The following is a 23034-nucleotide window of genomic DNA, read 5'->3' on the forward strand; positions in this document are numbered from 1 at the left end:
AAAAGCTGACCTTTTGCCGGCATGCTAACGATATCCATGGTGGGGTCCCACGCTAGCCGGTAGCAACAAACGACGCAAGGAACCGGGTCCAGCACGTCGACTGGTACATATGAAAGCCCTCGCCCAAGGCTAGCTTATCGCCCTTCCTCCCCAGAAACATGTTCGTCACCAGCTGACAAACCATGAACAGACCATCCTGGGTCGTTGTTTCTCTTTTCCTCTTCCGGGTCTTAGTCGACTTCATTGGCTGTTGTTCAGCGAGCCCCACCACCACCTCCTCAGAATGCTGGCTGGACTACTCACAGATCCGTCACACTACACTCCCACGGGACCTGGAGTCCGACTATGGGCCCACGCTGGAAGAAATTGGTGCCGGCACATCAGGTTCTGTATTCTTGCTTCTGCGGCGCGCCGACAATGCTACGGTAGCGGTCAAACGGTTCCACAACACCGACGCGGTCGCCGATCGGCATGACTTGTTCATGCAGCGAGTCAAACTGGAGTATCATCTGGGAACGCTGATCAACGGCCATGGCGGCATCGCAGAGACTCACGAGCTGCTCCTGGAAGAACGATCCTCGACCTGGTTCTTGGTGACGGAGTTCTGTCCCCGGAGCCTGGCACTGGAGCGTCGCTCCACCGGGCTGGAATCGCTCACAGCGATATTCCGCGGGATTCTCGCGGCCGTGGAGCACATGCACAACAGGGGTATAGCCCACGGGGACCTCAAGATCGAGAATGTGCTTCTGACGGCCGACGGAAGACCCAAGCTGATCGACTTTGGAGCAGCCACCTTCTCGGAATGTCCGACAGAAACCCCCGGGTCAGAAAATACGGTCAACGTCGTCCCGGGAGACTATGGCACTACAGCTTACATGCCCCCAGACGTCTTCACACAGCTCGAGTTCGACAAGGCGAAAGCCGATGTGTGGGCCCTCGGGGTGTTGTTCTACGTGATGATTACGGGATCCATTCCATGGGCGTCTGCCTCCCTCAACGACCCTCGCTACCAGGCGTACGTGACACAGAACGCGGTCGACGACATCGGTTACACCTCCTCAGACCATTGTCCGAACTGGGAAAAATCGACGATGCAACTCCAGGCCTGTTCCACTGGAGCTTTTCATTTGCTACAGAAATTGCCTCCTCAGGCCAGGGATATGGTTGCCTCGATGCTAGTGCCTGAGCCACTGGAGCGGCCATCACTCCAGACTCTGTTAGCATCTTTGGCTGAGCGGTGATGATCTGCGGAATCGCACTCGACGAATGGTGAAGACAGGGACAGGAACGATTGGACCACCCATGAGATAATGGTGGAGTGGGAATGACCACTTCCTCAATATCTGGCCGAAAACTCCATTCAACCGAGTGAAACGCTTCCCCTGGATCTTTGGCGGACAGCTACCAGTCCTCACCGCGTGCTGATTTATCAATACCCCTGAAACTGAACCAGAGAGAGTCACCCATTCGGTCTCCCCATGGAATGGGGGCCACTATTTTCCAAATGGAACTGGCCGATGGAGAGCAAGGTCAGCAGCGACTAATCCTTTCCGAGATCGTTTATGTAAGAATCATTTTATGGAAGCCAGCCGCCCATGATTGGACTCCGGAGGGGCTCGTCTCGCTAGATTACCTGTGCTTGGGTAATAATCTGGCTCGTATCCATACGGTAGGATTCGTCAAACGACTAGCGCCGGTCAGGCGTGCCAGCCTGTGCCAGCCAGTCAGCGAGATCGAGCAATTATTGCTGCGTACGCACTACGAGGTGCAAACATATCACATCCCGGAATCAGCTAGATTGCCCGATGATTTAATGCATGTCGCACGTCATGGGGGCCAGCATGTTTCCCAGTTATCTTTTTCTGTCGACAAGGACGTGTGGTTCTCTGTCTGTCTGGAAACCCCCCTCTTCTTTCTTTCTTTCTTGACTGACTGAATCCATGCATGACTGCCTCAGGGGCATCATACAAATGGGTCGTGGATCAGCATGACAACAGACCGTCCACGTCAGGCTATTTCTACCGCATCCATCATATCTCTCAAGCAACCAGAAGAGGAAGGTGCAAGTGAATGAATGAATATGCTGAGCATCATGGTGTCGCTGGTGCTTTTGACCTATGCCAGACAGGCCTTTAAGGCATCTCAGCCAGTGCCCCTTCTTACCCCCTTCCCACGCAAGATGTACCTCTTGTGGCTGACGAAGTATCGTCAGAGCCTCCCTACAACACCCAAGAATTGCCACACTCGCTCTAGCACGAGACCGTGGACTTGGGGGCTGGGACTTCCTCCTCCTTCCTGTGGCGTGGCTCTTTGCTCGTGCCGATCAGAACTGAAACACTTTCTCGAGAGCCGCCCAGTCCATGGCCTGCTCTTCCTTGAATTTCTCTCCGTCAGTTGCTTCTTCCTTGTTCCCCTCCGCAAGTGGGTGCACTGTGCAGCCGCCTGATAGCGTTAACCAAGCGTCTGCGTCATGGAAGTCTGCTCCGGGTGCGTTGTCGGGCTTGTCGTCGCCGTCGATCTTCGGCGCGACGCGGATGGTATGTTGATTGATCAGATACCATGCGTTCGCACCAGAGCGGCCTCCCACCGTGATGCGATGGTCATGGAGATGTTTTATCGCTAAAGCGATCTGATCTTTCCACTTCTCTTTGTATTTCGAGAGGTCAATCGTCTGGTCCCGGTTGTTGGAGAGCTTTATCAACTCTGCCAGAGTCTTCGCCCCTGGCACAAAGTTCGTGAGTATCCCAGCACAAAGTGACTCTTCCTCTTGTTGCTTGGCTTGTCCTTCGTCTGCCGCTGAAGGTGCAGTGCTTTCCTCCAGTCCGGCATTTGCATGGCTGACAACAACTCCCTGCAGTCTTGGAATATTGACTCCTTCAGCCGCCCCTGAGGAAGACGCCCCACTCGACTGCGGATATAGCCGCAGGAATGCATTGATAACGTCCAGGGAGCTGTTGGTGATCTGCCCGGTACTGACGTTCCTCGAGGGTCTGTTGCAGGCTCTGAAGAAAAACACATCACCGCTGGGGGCGCGAACTTTGTGCGGTGGACGGCGCCAGTTCTTGTCTTGCCCCAGGACAACGAGATCTCCTGCTCGATATTGGGTGACATGATGCTCGGAGAGTGAGCTGATTTCTGCAAAGTGCATGAGATGGTGTTCGTAGGAGGGGCGATCCGTCGGCCCGTCGGTAATTTCTGGCACAACATCCCCCGTCTTCGCCTCGTCGGCGACCAGCTTCAGGTCATACGTCGGTGTGTGGATGTAGTCGTGCAAGGTCACCCACTGATGCGAGCTGGGAGCCAAGGTCTCAAGCAGGGGCAAACACGGCGTGATGACGCAGTCGCACAACGCATCCCACTGAGCAATCCAACTCTGTTTCTGATCGGACACGTCGGGCCTTCCGAGCAATTTGCTCCAGGTGTCTGCAAATGCCGTCCCAGAGACGTCTCCTCCCGCGACATTGATCTTGAAACACACACCATTGCGGTAGAACAGTGTACGTGACTTGCCCCCGTTCTTGTCATCATGCATGCCGTAGCGCGCGATGTGGGGGACGGAGTCAAAGTAGCGGACGGTCGACATGGCGTAGGGTTCGGGTTTAGCAGAGGGTAAGATGAACGGTCCTCCAGCTCTTTCGCGGTCGTATTTAATTGAATGCTGGCCAATGGATCTGAAAGCGTAGCTGACAAGATCCGAAGAGGCCGATGTTATATATACCTACCTATAGCATAAATAATACGACGAAGCGGGACGAGGGGGTATACGAATATATAAAATAGACTGTGAGGCGTAAACCGGTTTAGGGACTTCTCAAGGCACCAGCGAAGCGAGTAATTAGGCATTTTTTGATTGGTTTACATTAAGTACTTCTTGCGTAATAGTCTCCGCCCCTCTTTGCTGTAGAATTTCAGTGGGAAAAGGCGGGATCTAGCCACCTCAACTGAATCGACTGAAAACTAATGAATGAGATTAAAGGCTGTTCTGATAGTGTTGATGATATTACTTCCTTCGAGGCTTCTGCCGTGGCTGCGCTGCCTCTGAGGAGCAGGCGAAGGGACCGATAACAGACACGGTCATTTCAGAGACCGAGGGTCTGGAGAGGCAACCCCGATTACGACTTTGAGTTTGATACCGACGATCTGGACAGGGACACTGGTAAGGCCCAGAGGCAACGATTCCCTATCACGCACCCATGCTGGCCATCTCCTCTTCTGTCGAGATGGTTTAAGCAGATCCGCTCGACGCCGCAGAACAAGGGCCCTCTTCCCGACGCACCAGGCTCTCATCCCAGCGAGTGAGGGAATGACTGGCCTTTCCACCACAAATGCTGCCACCACCACGGCACAGGCACCACCGACGAACTTCAACCACGTCAAATACCAGCGAACAACCAAGCTGCAAGGAAGTGTGAGTGTTAACGGCCGTAGACCAAGTGATAGCAATAGCCGAAACAGCTCAGATCCCCGGCTAAGACACCAACGACACCCAACCGGCCGAAGCTGTAGGATCGCGAGCGTTGTGTGCGGCTCACTCGGGTAGCCAGCGTGCTACTTGAACCTGTTTACCGCAGCTGTGAATTGTGCAACCCAGAGTGGTGTCTGTTGAGTGACTGTACTCCTTTTGTGTTTCGATGTCCACAATTTCGCACCTCCATCCGCTGGGCCACCGACCTGCGAGTCCGGGTGGAACTGGACTGCGCTAATACGCGCGTCTAAATTGAAGTCGAGATATAGCAGCGTTTTGGAGGTTGAGATTCTGACAACAGGGACGAGGCAGAAGACACACATTTTTCTGACGCACCTAAGGTAAATGAGCCCTCCGATATCAATCATCCCCCTGTTCGCGATCAGGAGAAAGTTTTCAAAGGAGGAGTGGGTTTGTGGTCCCCGACTCAGGGATTCAGTTGTGGAAATGGCACTATGACCTAATCATGGCTCAAGTGCACAAATACGGTGTCCCCTGCAATGATGACAGGATGCCAGCTCGAATTCAAGACCAGGCGCTGCCCTTGCGAGGTGCGATACAGTGAGGAGGGCAAAACGAGCGGAGCTCAATCGCTGGAGTCTTGATGTCACTGCGTCGTTACAGTATCTGAGAGTATGCGATACAAGCGGCCGGCAGAGGCCCTTAAACTTACGACGCCAGCAAGGTCGGACGAGTACACGTGAGCTTCGTTGCAGAAACGTGCGGCAAAGACGGAAACAACGTGCAGAAAGGTGTGCAGAGTTACGATGTTGCTCAAGTTATGTACATGTCCCTTGCTCGTGTCCAACTAATGGAAAGCTGATTTGGAAACTGTCCGATCTTGTAGCGTCACCTACGCCTCCTCTTTCACTCCTTGACACATTCAGGTCTAGCGCCACTTAACATAACAGAGCAGGCGGTCCGACCTCGAAAATGACCGTGATCCCACTCCCATCGTTCGAAGTCAGGGTCGCCTGTCCTCCGGTTGCTACCGTCAACCCTGGAACCAAGAAGCACTGTGAAAAGATAGCCGCTGCTGCGGCCTGCACGTCGCTCAGGGCGATGCTGGCGCTTCTGAAAAGGAAGTCGTTGTGGAGGCAAGCTCCCGCGGTTCCAATTCTCGGAAATGGTTGTTGTTGGGTAGGACCGAGCTTGATGGGATCTGAAAGGGGAGGATTGAAGTTGTTGCTCAGGATGTCGTTGGAGAGTTCTTCGTAGTCGGATGTCAGGACTAAGTTGCCACCCGTGTCACATGTAACGGTTAAGCAATACGCGACGTTGATTAGCAAGAGCGAGATATTGAGGAGATGAAACTTTTTAATATTCATCTTTCGAGGCTTGGATGGTTGGATGGGACGGTCCAAGGGATAGGGATTGGAAATGCTGCTGCTTTGCGAAATAGATATCGAATGTCGATTTCTTCTCTCTCACTCGAGCAGAGCGGATGGTATGGGCATATATATACAGATGGTGTCTTGATCAGCGCATCTTGAATTCGAAGTACTGCGTTCGTGGGCGTGTCACAAACTTTTCCGGTTCCGGCAGTGGGTTTCTCGCAGACATAACCGACTCCTTGTATTTATACAAGACTAATGCAGTCCTGTTCTTCAGCCAACCCGTTTTCGGTATTTCAAGGCTGAATGATGGGGCCAAAACATAACGAATTTCGCTGAAGGATCTAATTGGCTAACGTCCGTGGTTGTCGTCCAATAGCCGCCCAGCTCCATCGCTCAGCCCTCTCCTTCCTACTTCTTACAGTAATAACGAGCAGAGAAGGAGAAATAGCGATCCTTAGGACGATTATAGTGAAATCTCATGATAGAGGCGCGATAGGATAGTACTGGCCCTAGTGCTGGCACTGCCGCTGACACTGCTGCTGAGTATTTCAAGGCTGAATGGTGGTGTCAAAAGTCGGTCTGGGTTGTGCCCTGATCCCACAGCCGAAAACCCCCCTTGATTGGCCATTCGCTACCAATCATCATAATTTCTATAAGAATGGGCCATGACGGTTCAGCTTGATCTTCGCTGCCTTCTGCTTACAACTTGGTCACTCCATCCGAGTATTTCCTGAGGCTGAACTAATCCTGATGGAGCTTTGTTAGCACGTCTTCGGTCTGTCCAAATCGCCCATGAATTCCATTGGGAGGTCTGGGAGGTGGGTTGCGCTTGCGCATCTGAGATGACCTTGAATCTCCTTCGTCAGTTGTGATCTGAGCGAGCTCAAACCCTTGTCGAGAGATCCTGCCGAGTCTTCTTTGCTAACGACGGCCTCATGGTTGATGGCTGATACTTAAAGATGAATCGCAGCAAGGTTTCGATACTCTGGAATTCCGGAAGCTCGAACGCTTACAGGGCCTTTACTGAGCTGTGTCCCAATCGGCCTGTGCCTTCTGATAGATTGTGCATTGTTGCCTCAAAATCGAGGTGTTTATCCTTTCTGTTATCGTGAGTGGGCTTCTGCAAAGGGGTTTCTTAATCGTGACTGACGCAGGAGCCGCTCTCTCCTGATACTTACAGCTGCTGCATTGACACTTGCGGATGGCCTTGCACACCTCGAAGACTCTGCTTGGAGACATGAATTACCACTAGGGATGACTGGGCTTTCGTTGGTCGATCTAATGCGGCTTGGCTTAGTTCTACATTCTCCGGCTCAATCTGCTGTGGTCTTACATCATTCGCTTGCTCGTCCTGTCCAGTATCCTTGGTGGAGCGCAGTCTATACCCTGTCAACATCCATGTTATCGGGCGTGACGGGAATTGGCAGCATGACATTGCAGCGATCGGCTCCAGGAACCTCATCTGCATGCTAGTGTTTCATCGCATGCGGATTTCGCGAGCTCAACGCACAAATCCTAGTTGTCGGCACGACAAGTGTTGCTCTCTCTGCCATGCGGCACCATCCTCATGATAGAAGTACTTAGGGAGTCAAGCCGTTGCTTTGAGGAGTCACAGAGAACCTGTTGACGGGAAGCCGGGGCACTGCGCGCTATCGGCTGGTCTAGTCGAACTCCCGATGGCAGGAGAGGTGTGCATTTAGGCCCTAACCCTGGAGAGGTCCGGGATGGGGGTCTTGTGACGAAGTACATTGTATTCACAAAAGCGGGAACGGGACAGATTCTCACATGGTAATGCTTACGGCACAGCAGCAGCTTCTACATTCAGCCACTGCCACGAATAGTACTACAGGACAAGCCGCACTTTCAGCTTGTCACCCTCCTCTATCTCCTTTTGCCTTTCCAACAGCTCCTCCATGTCCCAAGTACAGCTAAGATACCTCCCGGCAAGCCATTCTCGTCGTTCTCCCGTGAGGAACGCGATCGTGTCACCAGCCAACGACGGACTATCAGTAAAGCCTGGAACGCATTCAGATCAGTCACAGAGCCTGCCATCCTGCCATTTGTGTCACTTACCCGCATGAGTTTCCCTGGGCATTGCTTCGGCGAGCTGGGTCATCACTCCCCCCGGGTGCACCGAGAAGGCGAGCAGCCCCTGCGTTCTCTGTTCGACCAGCAGGAACTCGGTGAATTTGAGGACGGCGAACTTGGACGTGCCATATGCACTCGCCTGAGGGCGGAGATTGTGAGCCGCCACCGAGTTGATATTGACGATTGTCTGCAGGCCGGCTTGTGTGCTATTCAAGAGGGGTGTGAAGTGCTTGCACATCAGGAATGTTCCTCGCAAGTTGACCTCCAGCGTTTTCCACCACGAGTCGGTCTCGGCGTCCACTATCGGCAGTGCCGGGGTCATGAACCCTGCATTGTTCACCAGGACATCCAGCCGAGGCGAAGCCTTCTGGACTTGGGCTGCTGCCGCCGCCACAGAGGCACTGTCCGTCACGTCTAAATGAAGGAGGAGAACAGTGGGAGGAGTTCTGCCGCATTGCTTGGCTGCGTTCTCGATCTCGATACTGACGGGAGGATCCCCGAAGCCGTCAGGACATCCGAGACCAATGAATGAAGCACCCGCTTGAGCAAATGATATGGCAATGGCCTTTCCGATGCCTCGATTGCCGCCGGTCACGAAAACAGCCCTGCCGATATGATTTGGGTTGGTCCTTGAGTCGATGAATGGGTATGTATCGTTGCGGATTACTTGAGTGAAATTTGCTCCTATTCGTACAGGTCAGTTTTTCATGCCTACTACATTCTGGACAAGAAGCCATGATCAGCCCACCATTTGCAGGTGCCACAGGAGGGTACGCTGCCATGTTAGCAAAAGAGCTCGCAGGGTTGGCGCCAGAGATGATATCGCAAGTCGAGGAAATAAGTTAAGTTGGAGCCGGAAGAGTCGAAGATTGGTCAAATAAGATACGTTACTTGCCCCTGCCACGGCCTTTATCATTCTCATGCTTGTTCGGATTTTTCAGCAGGCAGATAAACCCCGTAGACTAGCCAAGGGCGAGCCGTAAATACGATTATCTCAGTGTGTTTTGAGTTTGACGCCAGAAAGGCAGAATCCCCATGTCACCGAATTAATGCCTTGAGAAAATGGATACAAGTACCATACAGCCCAGAGCCTTCTCACTGGAGATGGGGACACGATAGCTTTCGGTGGACTGAAGAATTACACTATAGCTCATCGCAAGACCCAAGGTTGCCGTTTGAAAGCGACATAATGGTGCATATCTGAAGTCTTTTTCGATCCAATGCTGAACCAGGGGTGGTGGAGGGACAGCTGGGAGCCTAGACGCGATCCAGAAGCGCCCGCACGATCTTTGAACCCCGCCATGCATGACCGACGTCTCTCTCGTGGCTAAGCAGAGGCGAGCCGGTTGGACGAGATCGACACCAATCATGGGGGCACCACTCCCTCGGGCCAAGCAGAATCCCATGAGATTTGGAGAAGACAGTGGAGCAAGTCCGGTCATCTTTCGCGTATGCCGGATGAACACCAAAAGACGTCGTCTCCAACAGTCCGTGACAAAGACAAATCGACAGGTGGCTGGCACAAGTAATGGTCGGCATCCCGGGCAAGTCGCAAGGCTGTAACACTTGCAGAAGAAGAAAGATCAGAGTCAGTACGAACTCGCCTGGCCGTCCGCATCCTCTAATTACTGCGTCAGTGTGACCTGCAGAAGCCACAGTGTCAGAGATGCATCTCATCACACAGAGTATGTGAGGGATATGGACGATACCCGGTCTTCATCAACCGGGACCAGGCTGGTCTTCAGAGGAGACAGCGCCTGGAAGAAGCCAGATCCACGCCACCTCACCCTGCCGAGCAGAATCAAGACAGTAGTATGGTCTTCTCCATGCCCTCTTCTTCACAACTCAACGAGGATCAACTTATATCCTCCTTCTGGGAAAGCTACTCAGGAGATTCCACTCCGCACTCGGGGCGCAGAGAACACCTCTGGCTGTACCATTCGATTAATATCCCATTCCCCACCACTCCGCTGAGACAAGCCCTGCTTTCTCTCGCATACGTCCGCGCTGGCAGGCTGCAGCACAGCCGAAACCTCGTTCTAAAGGGGCAAGAAATCTATGGCCAGGCTCTGCGGTTGATGCAGAGTGCTCTGTACTCCCCAGAGCTTATGCTCAACGACGAGATCCTCGCCGCGGCACGGTGCATGGTGCTGTACGAGGCGTTCGAGTCGACGTCCGGGGACATGGCTGCGTGGCAGAACCACATCATGGGCATTGGTCGGATCATCCAGCTGCGAGGCCCTACCCGCCACCGCGGGCCCCTGTCCAACTCCATCCTCGAATCCATGCGGTACAGCGCCATGATCGTGTCTCTCACCCGGCGGGAGTCGTCTTTCTTCGGCAACCCGGATTGGGTAATGCAACCTTGGAGAGATACATCCAAGGATGTCCATCAGAGGCTTTACGACTACGGCTTTACGCTGTCGAACCTCTTCCATATGGGTGAGACGGCTCACCAGCACTCGGGTGGAGCAGAGTTTCTTCGGATCCTGGAACAGATCAGGGATAGCTACCGCGGCATGGAAATGCTCCACGAAGAGCTCCTCTCCGTACGGACAGAGCACCCCCATCCCTTGAACGTGGATGCTCTGCACGAACTTCCTTTTGGCGATACGACCTATGCCATTACCTCCGCAACCCTCCTCGCCCTCGACCTGGCCTTCTCCACATTCGCGGCGGCCCTGATCGAGAAGAGCTCGAGTGACTTTCTCAACGAGCACCAAGACCTCCTCAGAGAGATTTCTTCGCACACAGACCCACCCCGCCGACGGGCCTTATCGAAGCAGGTCCTCCGCCTTCTGCAGTACTGTTTGCAGACCCGGGTCGAGCATACACGCTCCAAAGCCATCTTCCCCCTGAGCGTGGTCCGGTGGGAGTTGAGAGCCATCCCCGAGGACCACGCCCAGGTGCAGGCGCTGTTCGACACCATTGCTTCTGCGGGTCAGTTCCGCATTGCTCGCAGCGTGCAGAATGCGGGTCGTGCAATGTTGCCGAGCGTTGTCGCATGGACCAGCAACAAAGGCTGAGGCCTGGTTTCTTTTGGGTGAAGTATTTGTTTGATTCTTTCTAATGGTCTCTTCCCGACTACATAGGTAGGGCGGAGATTATATGGACACCAAAAAGAGTATTCATAACTTCGACTTCGAAAGGGCTTGTAGAAAGGAATACATTTGATTTTTGTCTATTCAGCATCGTTTGCAATAGAAGCAACAACCATTTTCTGACGCCTGTCCGTTGTCGTATCTACACACACATATATATCCTCGATGCGGGTATTCCTCGAACACTATGGCAAACATTGGCAGTCGCTCTGACATATGCCATTCAATACCTCCTCATTGGACCTGGAGAGGACTGGCAGATCCGATACTGGTGGAGGAGATGTCTTTTTCGGCGAGGGTCTCCTCCGAGACCAGCTGCTCGTTGCCGGTCTTGAAGACGAAGCCGGGGTGGCCAGGGATCAAGCAGAAGGCGGCGAGGATGACCATCCTGGAGAGGCGAGAGTCAGTAATCAGCCTAGACCATGAGGCTGGGCGTGGCTCATTAAATGGGGACAGGTATTAGGATCTATACTCGGGACTTACACAGACTCAAAGACAATGAACAGTGTCTGATCCCTCAACGCGTCACTGGTGCGCGAGTAGCCGCCGCTCAGCTCGTAGACGCGGTAGCAGCAGCGAACAAGAATAAGGACGGTCGCAGCGAAAAGGAAGGCGACGAAGACGACGAAGCGTTGGGGGAGCCGTCGGACAGACATCCACACTCCGCGGCTGCGCACGGCGTAGTCGAGCGCCAGGGCCACAAACGCCGTCAGCGTGAAGACCTGGAAAGCCAGGCCGGCCAGGGCGACGTCCACCCCCGCTGTGGACGAGCCGTTCGACGACGACGACATGGCCCCGCCGGCGGCCTGCAGCACCAGGCTGACGATGTCGCATGGGATGAAGATCCAATAGAAGTACTTGGGTGCGAAGCGCGAGGAGGGGATGGAGATGTACTTGACGCTGATGCCGTGTTAGGTTCCAGATGAGATGGGTATGAGATGTGGATGACTGAGACTTACATCTGCGCGAGCAGCACGTAGATGGCGGCGGAGAAGAAGACGGGGCCGATGGTGATCAGGACTGAATAGTTGGTTCACTCGTTAGACAACCACCTTCTTCTATACCAAGATCTAGGATGTTCTTACCGATCTGCATGATGAACCCGGCCTGCGCCCAGGGATTCTGCCAGTAGAGAATACGGCCCACGTAGCCGATGATCTCGTCGACGCAGCCCAGCAGCATGAGACTCATGAAGCCCCAGGTCTTGTAGCGGAAGCCCAGGACGAGCTGGGCCACGATGCACACGCCGTACAGGGCAATCAGAGCGCCGCTCGCGCCCAGAGAGGGGCGGTAGCCGTACACGCTCATCTCGATCGGACAAACCGAGACTGTGCAGTTGGCATCGCTGCCGCCGCCGATGTAGACGGTGCCGTTGGGGGTGACGAAGATGGGAATGTTGGAGTGCGTCATCTTGAAGGCTCTGAGTATCTGTGGAGGAGAGGAAGGAGGACAGAGACTGGGAGATATGGTGGTTCTTTTGTAGTGTTGAAGGTTGCTAAAACAAGGAGGTAACTTGTGCTAAAGAACTGAGCGTAGTAGTGGTATGGTTATGCTATACTCTGTATACGATCTGTTGGTATGGTGGGTATGACTGGCGAATGCTTCCTCGACAGGTTCCCGTGGCAAATTTATAGACCAGCAGAACACATGCCTGGATCTGGCAGTGCCTTCACCGTCGCTGACCAGGAATGTGAAGATAGCTGTCAGATACTTTGTCGCGGTGCATGGCACAGAGTCCCTGTGTCTCCATAGCCATAGCCATAGCGGTCATCCTGAAGTCTGTCCTGCTTGCGATAAGGCCGTAGGACTTGGATTGTCTCCTGGACTGTGCACCAATGAACAACGGAGAGAGACATGCCAAACACTGGTTGTCCGAATACGTCAATCGAGCTGTCTGAATGGATTTAGCATCGCTGCCTGGCTGACCTGCGCCAGAGTCTCGGGAGCACAGCACAGTATACTCCGTACCGTGTGCGGAGGAACTCGTGTTCCATACCATGTTCAGGTTGTTTTGAATGTTGCCTAGATGCGAGCTAGACGTGGCAGCTAGAGCGGTAAGGAGTTCCCTGGCGAATCATGGAACAAGCGTTCTGCAGATTTCAACGTGCGTATTGTATGGATCACGACCAAGATCTAGTGACATACCTGGTCGGTATGGGGATGTGAAAGGGGGCCTCACATACTGATCGAATGCCCGGCCTCCACTGAAACGTCCGTAAGGCCGCTTGCCTGCTCCGCGTCCGCTAATCACCCGGGCTCAGCTAACGCCCGTCGCAGGATGAATCCTGAAAACGGAAAAGCGCCAACCCCTAGCCCTGTTAAGCGAGATCAACACGTCATGCGAGCCTCTGACCGGACATAGAGGAGCCTGGTTGTCAGATCTCGCATGATGAATGCTCGAAATGGCGACAAGAAAGTCCATAATAACCATATCCCTAGGAGGGCGTGTGCAGCCTAGAGTAAACCTGTCTCAATAAGACTAGGAGTTAATGGCACATAATATTACAGCTCGCATGTCATCTCCTCCTTCTCCTGCTTCAGGCCACCGACTCTCAAGGTTCGGGGAGGAATTTATTTTTCTCCTGTGGCCCTTTTGGTCTCTTGCTGCAGTCATGAGAGTGAACGACAAGCCGATGACGGCCAACCATTCCTCCAGTCTAGAGGGTGTGTACCATTGGTTGCTCAAAAGAACAATCTAGAGTCATGAGGTCAGCCGAAACAGCTCGAGACCCAACTACGAGCGAGGGAGCACGGGCCAATAGTGACTTTCGTGAAGAAGAGAAGAAGGCTGGAACACCAGCCTGTCAACAACAAGGAAATGTGCAAGGATGGGCAGAAAGGTCCCGTCTGGGATAATGAACATCAAGACAAAGGCAGCAAATGCAGCAGTGATGACGCCCTGACGGAATCGAGAATTGGCCCGAAACGCCGACCGTCCGACCGTCCGAGCTCGTACGTATTCGCGTTGGTGGACGAGGAGGAGGTATATATCAACCATATATCACAGATAGCGACAGAGGATAAGCATTGCGTGCAACTGCTTGCTTGAACACATTTCCCGATAGGAGACTCATCTGCAAGATGTCTTCTCCACCGACTGTGATGAGAGCATGGCAATACTCCAGCGCCAAAGGTGGCATCGAGAAGAGCCTCCACCTAAATACGTCTGCTCCCGTACCCCGTCCCTCCCCCAATCAGCATCTCGTACAGATTCTAGCTACGGCACTAAATCCAGTTGACTACAAGCCTGCTGAGATCCGGCTTCTGAGTCACTTTGTCATCTCAAAACCAGCAACGCCCGGCATTGATGTACGTTCACCTCCAGCGGGTTTTATTACTAAAATACAGCGGCGGTTTGCTCTACGGAGGCTGGACGTGCTAACAAATACCTCCAGTTCGCAGGCTACATGGTCACCCCTGCAGCCGGGTCAGCCCTGAAATCTGGCCAACTTGTCTTCGGCGCGTCGGGCACATCCCACTTCGCTGGAGGGGGCCTGGCAGAATACGCCGTCGCGAAAGCGGACCAAGTCGTGGGCATCCCAGAGGGATTGGACCACATATCAGCGGCTGCAATTTGCGTGGCAGGGCTGACCGCGCACCAATCGATCCTCCCCTACGTCAAGGCCGGCGATAGGATCTTCATCAACGGCGGCTCGGGGGGCACGGGTGTCTTCGGCATCCAAATCGCCAAAGCCGCAGGGTGCAACGTCACGACGACGTGTTCGAGCGCCAACATCGACCTCTGCAAAGGTCTGGGTGCGGACTCCGTCATCGACTACCGGAGCCAGAACGTACTCGAGGCCCTGAAAGCCAGCGGGCACAAGTTTGACCACGTCGTCGACAACGTCGGCTCGAATTTCGAGCTGTACTGGAAATGCCATGAGTATACGCGACCGGGTGCTCTGTTCATGATCGTTGGCGCACCGCTCACACGCGCTTTCGTTGTGGACGCCATCCTGCGGAAAGTGTGGCCCGCTTTTCTAGGTGGCGGGAAGCGACAGGCAGTCAGCTTTTTCCCCAAGGTGAAGCCAGAAGATCTGGAACGGATCGCAGACTGGATGAAGGAGGGCAAGGTGAGGCCCGTGATTGATGAGAAGTTCCCTTTTGAGCAGGCTCCCAAGGCGTTTGAGAAGCTCAAGACCGGTCGTGCGAAGGGGAAGATCGTGGTCGAGGTGTCTTCTCCGGGCTCTAAATAAGTGGCAATATGTTTTTGTGAGGCTAAGGGGCTTGTTTATGTACTGGATACCCTTCCTGAATCAAATCTTGCGAATTGCTCTGTGTGCATGTTAGTCTGTTTATAGCAAGTACTCGGTAGGTCCAGAAGTTGTGCTTATATGATGGTTCGTGATCAATTCAGTCCTCAGTGGTTGCTGGTCAGCCAGCTCAATCATTGAGCTGTATAAAAAAAAAATAGTTATGCATTATTTGCCTATGAGCACCGAGACTCAATCAGAGACGAACAAAAGGAGCGAGGGAGAGACTATGGGAGAAGTTCGAGTCAACAGATACAAACACCCAGTCACCATGACCAGGTTGTCGCCATAAGAAAGGAAAGGAAGTCCCAATAGTCACCAATGGCAATTTGTCCCAATCACGGAGAACAATTGAATATCGTTCCACCTGTCGAAGAAAACAGCTCTTGCTGCACCATCTCTTTTTGCTCCATTGTCACGCTGTCTTGGTCTCCGACATCCCATATCCAACACATTCGTCCGTAATACCTCCGTTCTCAAACGGCCGTCCCTATCGATTTCTCTAAGCCAGATGCGACTTACGCACTTGGTCCCTCACCCTGGAAGAGCGTAACAGTCTCCACGGGGACGACGATGGTCTTAGTCTTCCCCCCCTCACCATCAGCGACGACGATCAGAACGCTCTTCAGTGGGAAATGTGGCGTCGATCCTGCCGGGAACTTCTGGGCATATTGATGTTCTGTCGGGGTCCCACCCTCCGAGCCGATCAGGTACAGGCCTTGGAACTCAAATTTGCGGGCTCCGATCCATGGTAGTTCGACAAACGAAGTCAAGGCGGGCGTCTCATACTTGCCCTGGGCGTAAAGATAAAGATAGCTGGTGTCCCGATCAAAGATGGCGGCCAGGCAGTCGGCGGGTAGTGGTCTGGGCGAGGCCTTGTCGTCCGTGGTGGTGGTAGACATGACTGGCGGGAAAGGGATGTCGTGCGACAGAAAGATTGAGTAGTGTTTGCTTTGAGACGAGATGATGTATGAAGTGTGTTGTGGGCTGGAATCATCGTTTCGAGTGAATTGGAGGCATTATTTATACCTCGTCGGATCTGCTGTCTGCACTAGACCTTCTCACGGGAAATGTGGATGATCATGGATGGCGTCAACGACCTGAGCTGAATATCAGAACACACCATCACGCACAAGGATCACACATTGTCGAGCTGAGGTAAACCCCACAGAAACTGCATCTTCCATAGGATATCGCAGGGTCATCTACTTGTGCTGAACGACGCGCAACCCTCCTTTAGCCATGCGAGAAGAGAGGGCTGTTGCAGCAAAGCTGAAGCCGCTCCGCCTATGGTCTCGCGGTGTGATGGGAATCACCGGGCGTCGACACAGGGTACCATCCCGCTTTTTTGAACAGACCAATCGCAAAGAAGATCTCGGTATGGTATCCCTGAGTGAGTGGACAAGAGCTCGTTGATGGTCAGGCCATACGAGGAAGGGACAAGGGAGCAAGGGCTGGATTCAACGACATTGAACACTGAGGCTGAAAGCGTGGCCGTCCCAGATGTTGGGGTGTATCAGGCTGAAGAGCGTGATAGAGCTGTCACATCAATGTGATACGAGTTGATATTGCAGCTCAACTCCAACACGAGGCAACCCTGACGGACGTGACTCACGTTTGACGTATTTGTTATTGATGGGTGTCACCCTGGTCTTGATGCTCGCTTGCGAAAACAGCAACCCTTTTTGAAGCCAGCTGAGCCAGGTCGAACAAGGCTGGCTGGAAGGGTTGAGCGTGAGGATGAGGATATCTAGCCGACAGGCTAATTGAAATATGGTAGGTGTCGAGTCAAGCAAGGGTTGACGGCTTCCAGCTTCGCCACTTCTGGGCTCCCGGTTCGTTCAATTCTTCTGTGGATATAATATATCAATGCTGAATGAGAGAGCCTGAGTTGGCTAAATTCTCGATTTGCTTTCAGCTACGCCACGCCACATCAAAGGGCCGACCTCTGCACGATTGCTGTATGGGTAACGGACAATCCTCTTGACAGCTCCGTTTAGGCGACTTACTGTCGAATATTCCAGGCTGCATCGCATTGCACGCTATCATTGTCCGCAAAACGTCGACCGCTTTTGGACAAAGCAGCTTGTTCCTTGCACATGTGCAGATCTGTTCGAAGGTGCAATGGACTGGGGAGTCAGCGTGCCCCGCGTGACCCCTCGAACAGTTTCCTCAGCTGGCCCAAACGACCACGGTGTTTCTGTGTGGCTAGCTGAACGATGTGAAGAAGCCAACTCCGAAGCTCCAGGCACCTCCGTTGCGGCAATGCTCAGGTCCGTTACTCCAGCACAAACACCAAAAGTGTCTACACCAAACAGGTGGCGACGAGGTGAAGGAGCCAGGACTGGAATAGATTGCTCTGAGGTGAATACCTTCAAGCAACCTGTCGACTTAATAGAGGGCGTGAAAGCTTGACCAGGCCAATTATCGTCGTCATCGTCGATCTCCACTAAGGTCAGTAAGTTTACTCGTCTTGGCATCTGGAGGGGAGCGAAGCTGCTCGGACTTCACCTTCTCGTATCTCATCGACGCCACTTCCACGACAACCTCATCACTGCCCACCGTGCGAATTCCATTCAATTATGTGATCGCAGTGAAATATAGCCACTAGAGGGTTTCATCATGCAATCTATGCATTGACGTTGATCACTTAATCTCGCTGGGAAGCACATCACTCCCGGCGGCATCCTCGGCGAAATGGACCCAGGACAGCTTCCCCTACATCTTCAAATCAAGCGTCTGCGGGAAGTCCTTTCTTCAAATCCCACTCTCGTGACTGTGCTCACTCGTGCTGCGGCTCTCAATTTGCCAAATTGGTACTTGGCCGGTGGCGCATTGTCGCAGACAATTTGGAACAGCGTGTCACAGCTGCCACTAGAGACAGGGATCCGCGACTACGATCTCGTCTACTATGATGATTCCGACCTGTCGTACGAGGCGGAGGACCGAGCCATTCAGGCCGGCCAGCGTCAGTTCGGCGATATCTCCGTGGAGGTGGAAATTCGCAACCAGGCACGGGTCCACTTGTGGTACGAAAAGAAGTATGGGGTGCCCTGTCGACCACATGCCAGCGTCGAGGCTGGAATCGACACATGGATCTCCACAAGTGCCATGCTGGGGATCAGGCTAGATGAGACGGGGGAATGGATCGTCTATGCCCCTCGAGGGTTGTCTGACTTTTTCAACATGGTGGTAAGGCCTAACCCGGTTCTGGGCAAAAGAGAGGCGTATGACAAGAAGGTCAAGCGGTGGAAGGCGATCTGGCCAAACCTTATAGCCGAACCCTGGCTAGGAGAAACGTGGCAAGGACCCTAGAGATATTGGGTGATCGAGGGCGGTCCGAGGGATTGGCCCCTGATGACCGCCGCGATCAGCGCGGGCAAAGGAGGGAAGGCAGGAGTCCATCGCCCAGCAAGAATTGAAGACGGTTTACCGCGGATACGCTGTGTTAAACCTCGATAGAGTGGTGATCAGGGCATGGTCCTAAGGGATGAGCGTTTGAGCCATCTGCAGCCGAAGAACCGACACGCGTGCCCAGTCAATTCAACACCACGTGTCGCTACTGGCCCGGAACAGCTCGGATGTTTCCTGAGGAAAGGGGCAAAAATGACCAGAGTACGCCGGAATACAGCTTGTTCACGTCGGAGGTGGCGAGAGAGCCCACGGATGATAACCCACGAAGAGAATTTTGACCAACGTGCGCCCTGGGGTGGACCTGCAGACAAGGGTGTGCAGCCTGACTAGCCATGACCGAGCACGGCAAAGACCATGAAGATCATGGTCTGGACACTAGGTTTTGAGCGCCCTGCTCCCTAGGTGGGTACGCGTTCAACGAACAAAGCACGAAGTTGGGGATCATTGATTGATTCATTCGTGCACCGCTCGACGGCGCAGCGGTATGGTACAGGTCCAGGCCTCGCAGATCCGCGGAGTCCGGGTGGTGGTGTCTACACGGTAAGGCAGAAGATGTCTTGGTGGACTGATATGGGTTGTTTGTCTTTCACGGCAGAAGAGAGGTTTTTTTTTTCAGTTGACGACTGAGCGGGAAGAATCCTGAGAAGGAGGCATCGAGCACCTGTCTCTGTGAACCTCTGAGGTGGGGATTTTGGATGCTAGAAGACTTCACGGTGTTGTTGACCCAGGCACCACAGACAAAGACCATCCAAGAGCCCAACATGTCGCCATGCCTCAGGGCATCAACCAGTTTTATAGGTTACCGAGGATAATTGCCTTTTTGGGAGTGAGGATTCGTCGCCAACTTCCCCAATACTCGTGCCAACCCTTTTCCCACTCAGAGACTCCACTGGGCAACTCGCTATCAAGGGCTATCCTCCAGCATGCAGGTAGTGCCTGGAGACGCCCGACCAACCCAGGGAAAGGGATGTGCACTACAGTGGATGCCCATTAAGGTCCAGGCTCAGACCTCGCTTCAACCGTCAAACGATATGTGTGTCCAGACGCGGTCTACCGAACATCACCGACGGGGCTTGGTGTGCCAGATAATAACCCCGGCCGTTTACGGCTGCCCATCCTCCCCACACTCATCCCGTCTCTCTCCAGCTTTTCTACCCCGCGAACTCTGTGGCGTCCAATCAACCTTATACGTAGCCGAGGGAGTCCCATAACCTCGGGCTCGCGGGGGCAATTAGGTAGAGAGTATATCTATCCAGTATACGTACCGTTTTGGAGAAGCCTTGCAGGTGCTCTACTTTCTTCCTTTCTCAAGCTACTCTCTTATCCCTTGAACCCCAGTCTGTTCTCCCAGGAGGACAGCGGCGACGTGGTCCAAGATGAGACACTTCAGCAAGTGAGTTGTGCCGACTGGTTCTTGTCGTTTGCAGTAACACTAACCGTACCGCAGAGACAACATCTACTCGATCCTTATCCTGTCGTTTGGATCCTTCTTCTATGGCTATGACTCCGGCCTCACCACCTCTATCATTGGATATCCCCAATTCATCTCCTATTTCAATTTCAACTCCAACACCATTGGGGCCCTGGGATCGTGCTACTATGCCGGCAGCTTCTTCGGGTCGTCACTGAACTTCTGGCTCCCGGATCGATATGGCCGAAAGCCCACCATCTACATCGCTTGCATTGTGTTAGTGCTCTCTCCTTAAATCTCCCCTTTGGAGTGCATATCGCTGACACGGGGCCACCAACCAGCGCTCTCGTCGGTGCCGTCCTGCAGACTGCTGCCCAAAACATCGAAATGTTGTTCGTCGGCCGTGTCATCGGCGGTATAGCCTCAGGTATTATCTTTGGCGTGTGCCCGATGTTCATGTCCGAAATTTCCCCACCAGAATTCCGTGGGAGAGTAGGAGGTCTCTACAACCTTAATATCAACTTGGGCTATACCTGTGAGTTCTCTCCCCTCTCATGAGATCAGACTAGTCGGTATTAGGACTATACCAGTCTGGACCAAGGCTTCTAATTCTCTGTGTACTGACAAATTCGTGCCAGTGACCGAATGGATGGGTCTCGGATTCAGCTACATTACCTCCAACGTTGCCTGGCGGTTGTTCTTGGGTCTGCAGCACGTTCCCCCGGTTCTGATGGCCGTGTGCACTCCTCTGCTGCCAGAATCGCCCCGATACCTGATTATGCGAGGCCGCTACGACGAGGCGCTGGAAGTCATTACGAGACTGCACGGTGGTGCCGCGGGTCAGGACGACGACTTCTACATCCGTGAATTCAACCAGATCAAGGCCCAGCACGAGCTCGAAGTCCGTGAGCGCGTCAGTCTCGCCGCGGTTCTGCGCCGGCCTTCGTACCGCAAGCGCATGTTCATCGTCGTCTTCCAGTTCGCCTTCGCCATGTTCACCGGCATCATCCCGCTCCAGAACTACCAGTTCATCCTGTACACCTACCTCGGCGTCACCAACAAGATGGCTTTGGTCATGGTGGGTGTCTGGGGCACGTGTGGTGTCATCTTCTCGACCATCGGTGCCTTGCTCTTCGACAAGTTGGGCCGTAGGAAGTCTCTACTGATTTCTCTCTGGGTGCAATTCCTGGCCTCTATTGCCATGGTTATCTGTAAGTTTCTGTTTCCGGTGCGTTCTCGAGAGCTGCCGTAACTAATGCTGGTCACCACTAGTCTGGGCAAAATTCCAAGATTCGGGCAATACCAATCTGCTCCTGGGACGGTTTACTGTGGGCTTCATGTTCGTCTACCTGGTCGGCTACGCATTTATCATGAACTCATTCGGTATGTTCTCATCTTTTGCAGCTTTGGTGATATGTCCCACTGATTCATAGAACAGGCTATACGTACCCCTCGGAAATCATGCCGACGCCGATTCGCGCGGCTGGCAACGCCGTGGCCTTCTGCACGTTCAATGCCATCACCATCATGTTGGTGCAGGTGACGCCGATCGCGGTCGAGAAGATCGCCTGGAAGTACTTCCTGATCTTCATCATCTGCGACGCCATCTTCATCACCGTCGTGTACTTTGTGTATCCGGAGACGGTGGGCAAAACACTGGAGGAAATCGCCGCCTTGTTCGGCGACGAGGTCGCCGTCAATATTCAGGAGGCCCACGATTACCCGGACACCGTGAACGACGGCGTCAAGAACGAGAAGGTCGGCACCGAGGTCACCGAGGCGGAGCGGGTCGAGGACGTGGATGGGAAAGGCCGGCACGCCTTGTAGACCCGGCATATGCGTATGCCGGGCCTCTCCGGCTTATGAAGGAAGATCGTCGCTATATCACACACCCTGGTGTGTTTGTCGCGCGAGACCTGAGAGTGCTTCAAATTCTAATATATGTAGCGAATTCCGAAACGATTCGCGGCACCATTACCGGCGGCCCTTTCTACTTTCTATCTGCGTTGAAATTCGGAGTTTCTAAACGTTGTTCCAAAAAAGCCTCGAAAAATTCCGGTTCCTGTATCGCATGTCTTTACAGCCGTTGATAAACAAGGGCACAGAAACGTCCATTCACTTTCTACTGGCCCTCCGGCATTCAGGAGTCGCATTTTGAATCTCGACCCTCGAACCTCGACTCGGCCGAGATGTCTGGGAGATTTGAGTGGGACTTGGGACCTTAAGGGCACGTGGGACTGAATCTCGGTGTAAATCTATGCAGGGGAGAGTCACGACGGAGGCAAGTGAGGCTCGGTAAGGAAGTGGTAACAGTCGCCTCATGCACCACCTCCGAATGTTTAGAGCCATCTTTCTCATCCAGAAACTAAAGTTTGGTCTCAAAAGTAACTATGTTCATATCTACGTTGCTCTGGCCGTAAACCACGTCCTTTGTACCTCTCTGCCGTACGCCGCCAATCCCCAATCCTCAGCCCATGCATAGATTTACACCGAGATTCAGTCCCACATGCTCTCAAGGTTTTCGAGATTCAAGATGCGACTCCTGAATGTGAATGCATGGTACCATCTTGCCCTAACCCCCACCGCCTGCCGCCCCTGGCATCCACGTGGAAAGTCTGCGGAGCTGGGTACGTACTTCCTTACTACTCGGGTATCCAAAAGAGGATAAAGGCCCGGTTAATACCAGTTGGTTTGTACCTCGTAGCGAGCACAGCAGAATACGAGGAATTCGAGGTTATCTACTTGCGTTCTCGTATTTGCTTGTTGGCACTGACTGCCGAGGGTAGCTGCCTAGGATAGATAAGCGAGCGAGCGGAGTGAGAGTGCCAGGGCGACTCGCTTCACCTTTCAGGCCTCGACCAACGGCTGTGCAGAGGATGAGGGATTGACAATTGCCCATCCCCGAGACACCAGAGTGATGGATGGGGAAATTGGGACGGCTTGTCGTGGCAGACCCGGCCCGGGC

The 23034-nt window shown here is 53.5% G+C and overlaps 10 protein-coding genes across 10 annotated transcripts; 5 read left to right on the forward strand and 5 right to left on the reverse strand.

Moving 5' to 3' along the window:
* Window positions 1-182: 182 nt before the first annotated feature.
* Window positions 183-1241, forward strand: AYL99_00230 (hypothetical protein; the record flags this gene model as incomplete). The annotated part of the gene is made up of 1 exon (XM_018831746.1): window positions 183-1241. The coding sequence occupies one exon, from the start codon at window positions 183-185 to the stop codon at window positions 1239-1241; it is 1059 nt and encodes a 352-aa protein (XP_018697625.1).
* A 1082-nt stretch (window positions 1242-2323) lies between these two features.
* On the reverse strand, window positions 2324-3583 carry AYL99_00231 (hypothetical protein; the record flags this gene model as incomplete). Its single annotated transcript, XM_018831747.1, has 1 exon — window positions 2324-3583. The coding sequence occupies one exon, from the start codon at window positions 3581-3583 to the stop codon at window positions 2324-2326; it is 1260 nt and encodes a 419-aa protein (XP_018697626.1).
* Window positions 3584-5364: 1781 nt separating this feature from the next.
* Window positions 5365-5793, reverse strand: AYL99_00232 (hypothetical protein; the record flags this gene model as incomplete). Its single annotated transcript, XM_018831748.1, has 1 exon — window positions 5365-5793. The coding sequence occupies one exon, from the start codon at window positions 5791-5793 to the stop codon at window positions 5365-5367; it is 429 nt and encodes a 142-aa protein (XP_018697627.1).
* A 1852-nt stretch (window positions 5794-7645) lies between these two features.
* Window positions 7646-8672, reverse strand: AYL99_00233 (hypothetical protein; the record flags this gene model as incomplete). Its single annotated transcript, XM_018831749.1, has 3 exons — window positions 7646-7818; window positions 7876-8574; window positions 8639-8672. 3 exons carry the CDS (start codon window positions 8670-8672, stop codon window positions 7646-7648), a joined length of 906 nt encoding a protein of 301 aa, XP_018697628.1.
* Window positions 8673-9716: 1044 nt separating this feature from the next.
* AYL99_00234 (hypothetical protein) lies at window positions 9717-10916 on the forward strand (the record flags this gene model as incomplete). Its single annotated transcript, XM_018831750.1, has 1 exon — window positions 9717-10916. One exon carries the CDS (start codon window positions 9717-9719, stop codon window positions 10914-10916), a length of 1200 nt encoding a protein of 399 aa, XP_018697629.1.
* A 309-nt stretch (window positions 10917-11225) lies between these two features.
* Window positions 11226-12401, reverse strand: AYL99_00235 (hypothetical protein; the record flags this gene model as incomplete). The annotated part of the gene is made up of 4 exons (XM_018831751.1): window positions 11226-11379; window positions 11475-11891; window positions 11951-12011; window positions 12077-12401. 4 exons carry the CDS (start codon window positions 12399-12401, stop codon window positions 11226-11228), a joined length of 957 nt encoding a protein of 318 aa, XP_018697630.1.
* A 1671-nt stretch (window positions 12402-14072) lies between these two features.
* AYL99_00236 (hypothetical protein) lies at window positions 14073-15187 on the forward strand (the record flags this gene model as incomplete). The annotated part of the gene is made up of 2 exons (XM_018831752.1): window positions 14073-14300; window positions 14387-15187. The coding sequence occupies 2 exons, from the start codon at window positions 14073-14075 to the stop codon at window positions 15185-15187; spliced, it is 1029 nt and encodes a 342-aa protein (XP_018697631.1).
* A 575-nt stretch (window positions 15188-15762) lies between these two features.
* On the reverse strand, window positions 15763-16146 carry AYL99_00237 (hypothetical protein; the record flags this gene model as incomplete). Its single annotated transcript, XM_018831753.1, has 1 exon — window positions 15763-16146. One exon carries the CDS (start codon window positions 16144-16146, stop codon window positions 15763-15765), a length of 384 nt encoding a protein of 127 aa, XP_018697632.1.
* Window positions 16147-17941: 1795 nt separating this feature from the next.
* Window positions 17942-18559, forward strand: AYL99_00238 (hypothetical protein; the record flags this gene model as incomplete). The annotated part of the gene is made up of 1 exon (XM_018831754.1): window positions 17942-18559. The coding sequence occupies one exon, from the start codon at window positions 17942-17944 to the stop codon at window positions 18557-18559; it is 618 nt and encodes a 205-aa protein (XP_018697633.1).
* Window positions 18560-20034: 1475 nt separating this feature from the next.
* Window positions 20035-21896, forward strand: AYL99_00239 (hypothetical protein; the record flags this gene model as incomplete). Its single annotated transcript, XM_018831755.1, has 6 exons — window positions 20035-20051; window positions 20106-20345; window positions 20411-20604; window positions 20708-21280; window positions 21342-21452; window positions 21508-21896. 6 exons carry the CDS (start codon window positions 20035-20037, stop codon window positions 21894-21896), a joined length of 1524 nt encoding a protein of 507 aa, XP_018697634.1.
* Between the last annotated feature and the right edge of the window lie 1138 nt (window positions 21897-23034).

The sequence above is a fragment of the Fonsecaea erecta genome, assembly GCF_001651985.1.
Source record: "Fonsecaea erecta strain CBS 125763 chromosome Unknown Scaff1, whole genome shotgun sequence".
NCBI classification, from domain to species: Eukaryota; Fungi; Ascomycota; class Eurotiomycetes; order Chaetothyriales; family Herpotrichiellaceae; genus Fonsecaea; species Fonsecaea erecta.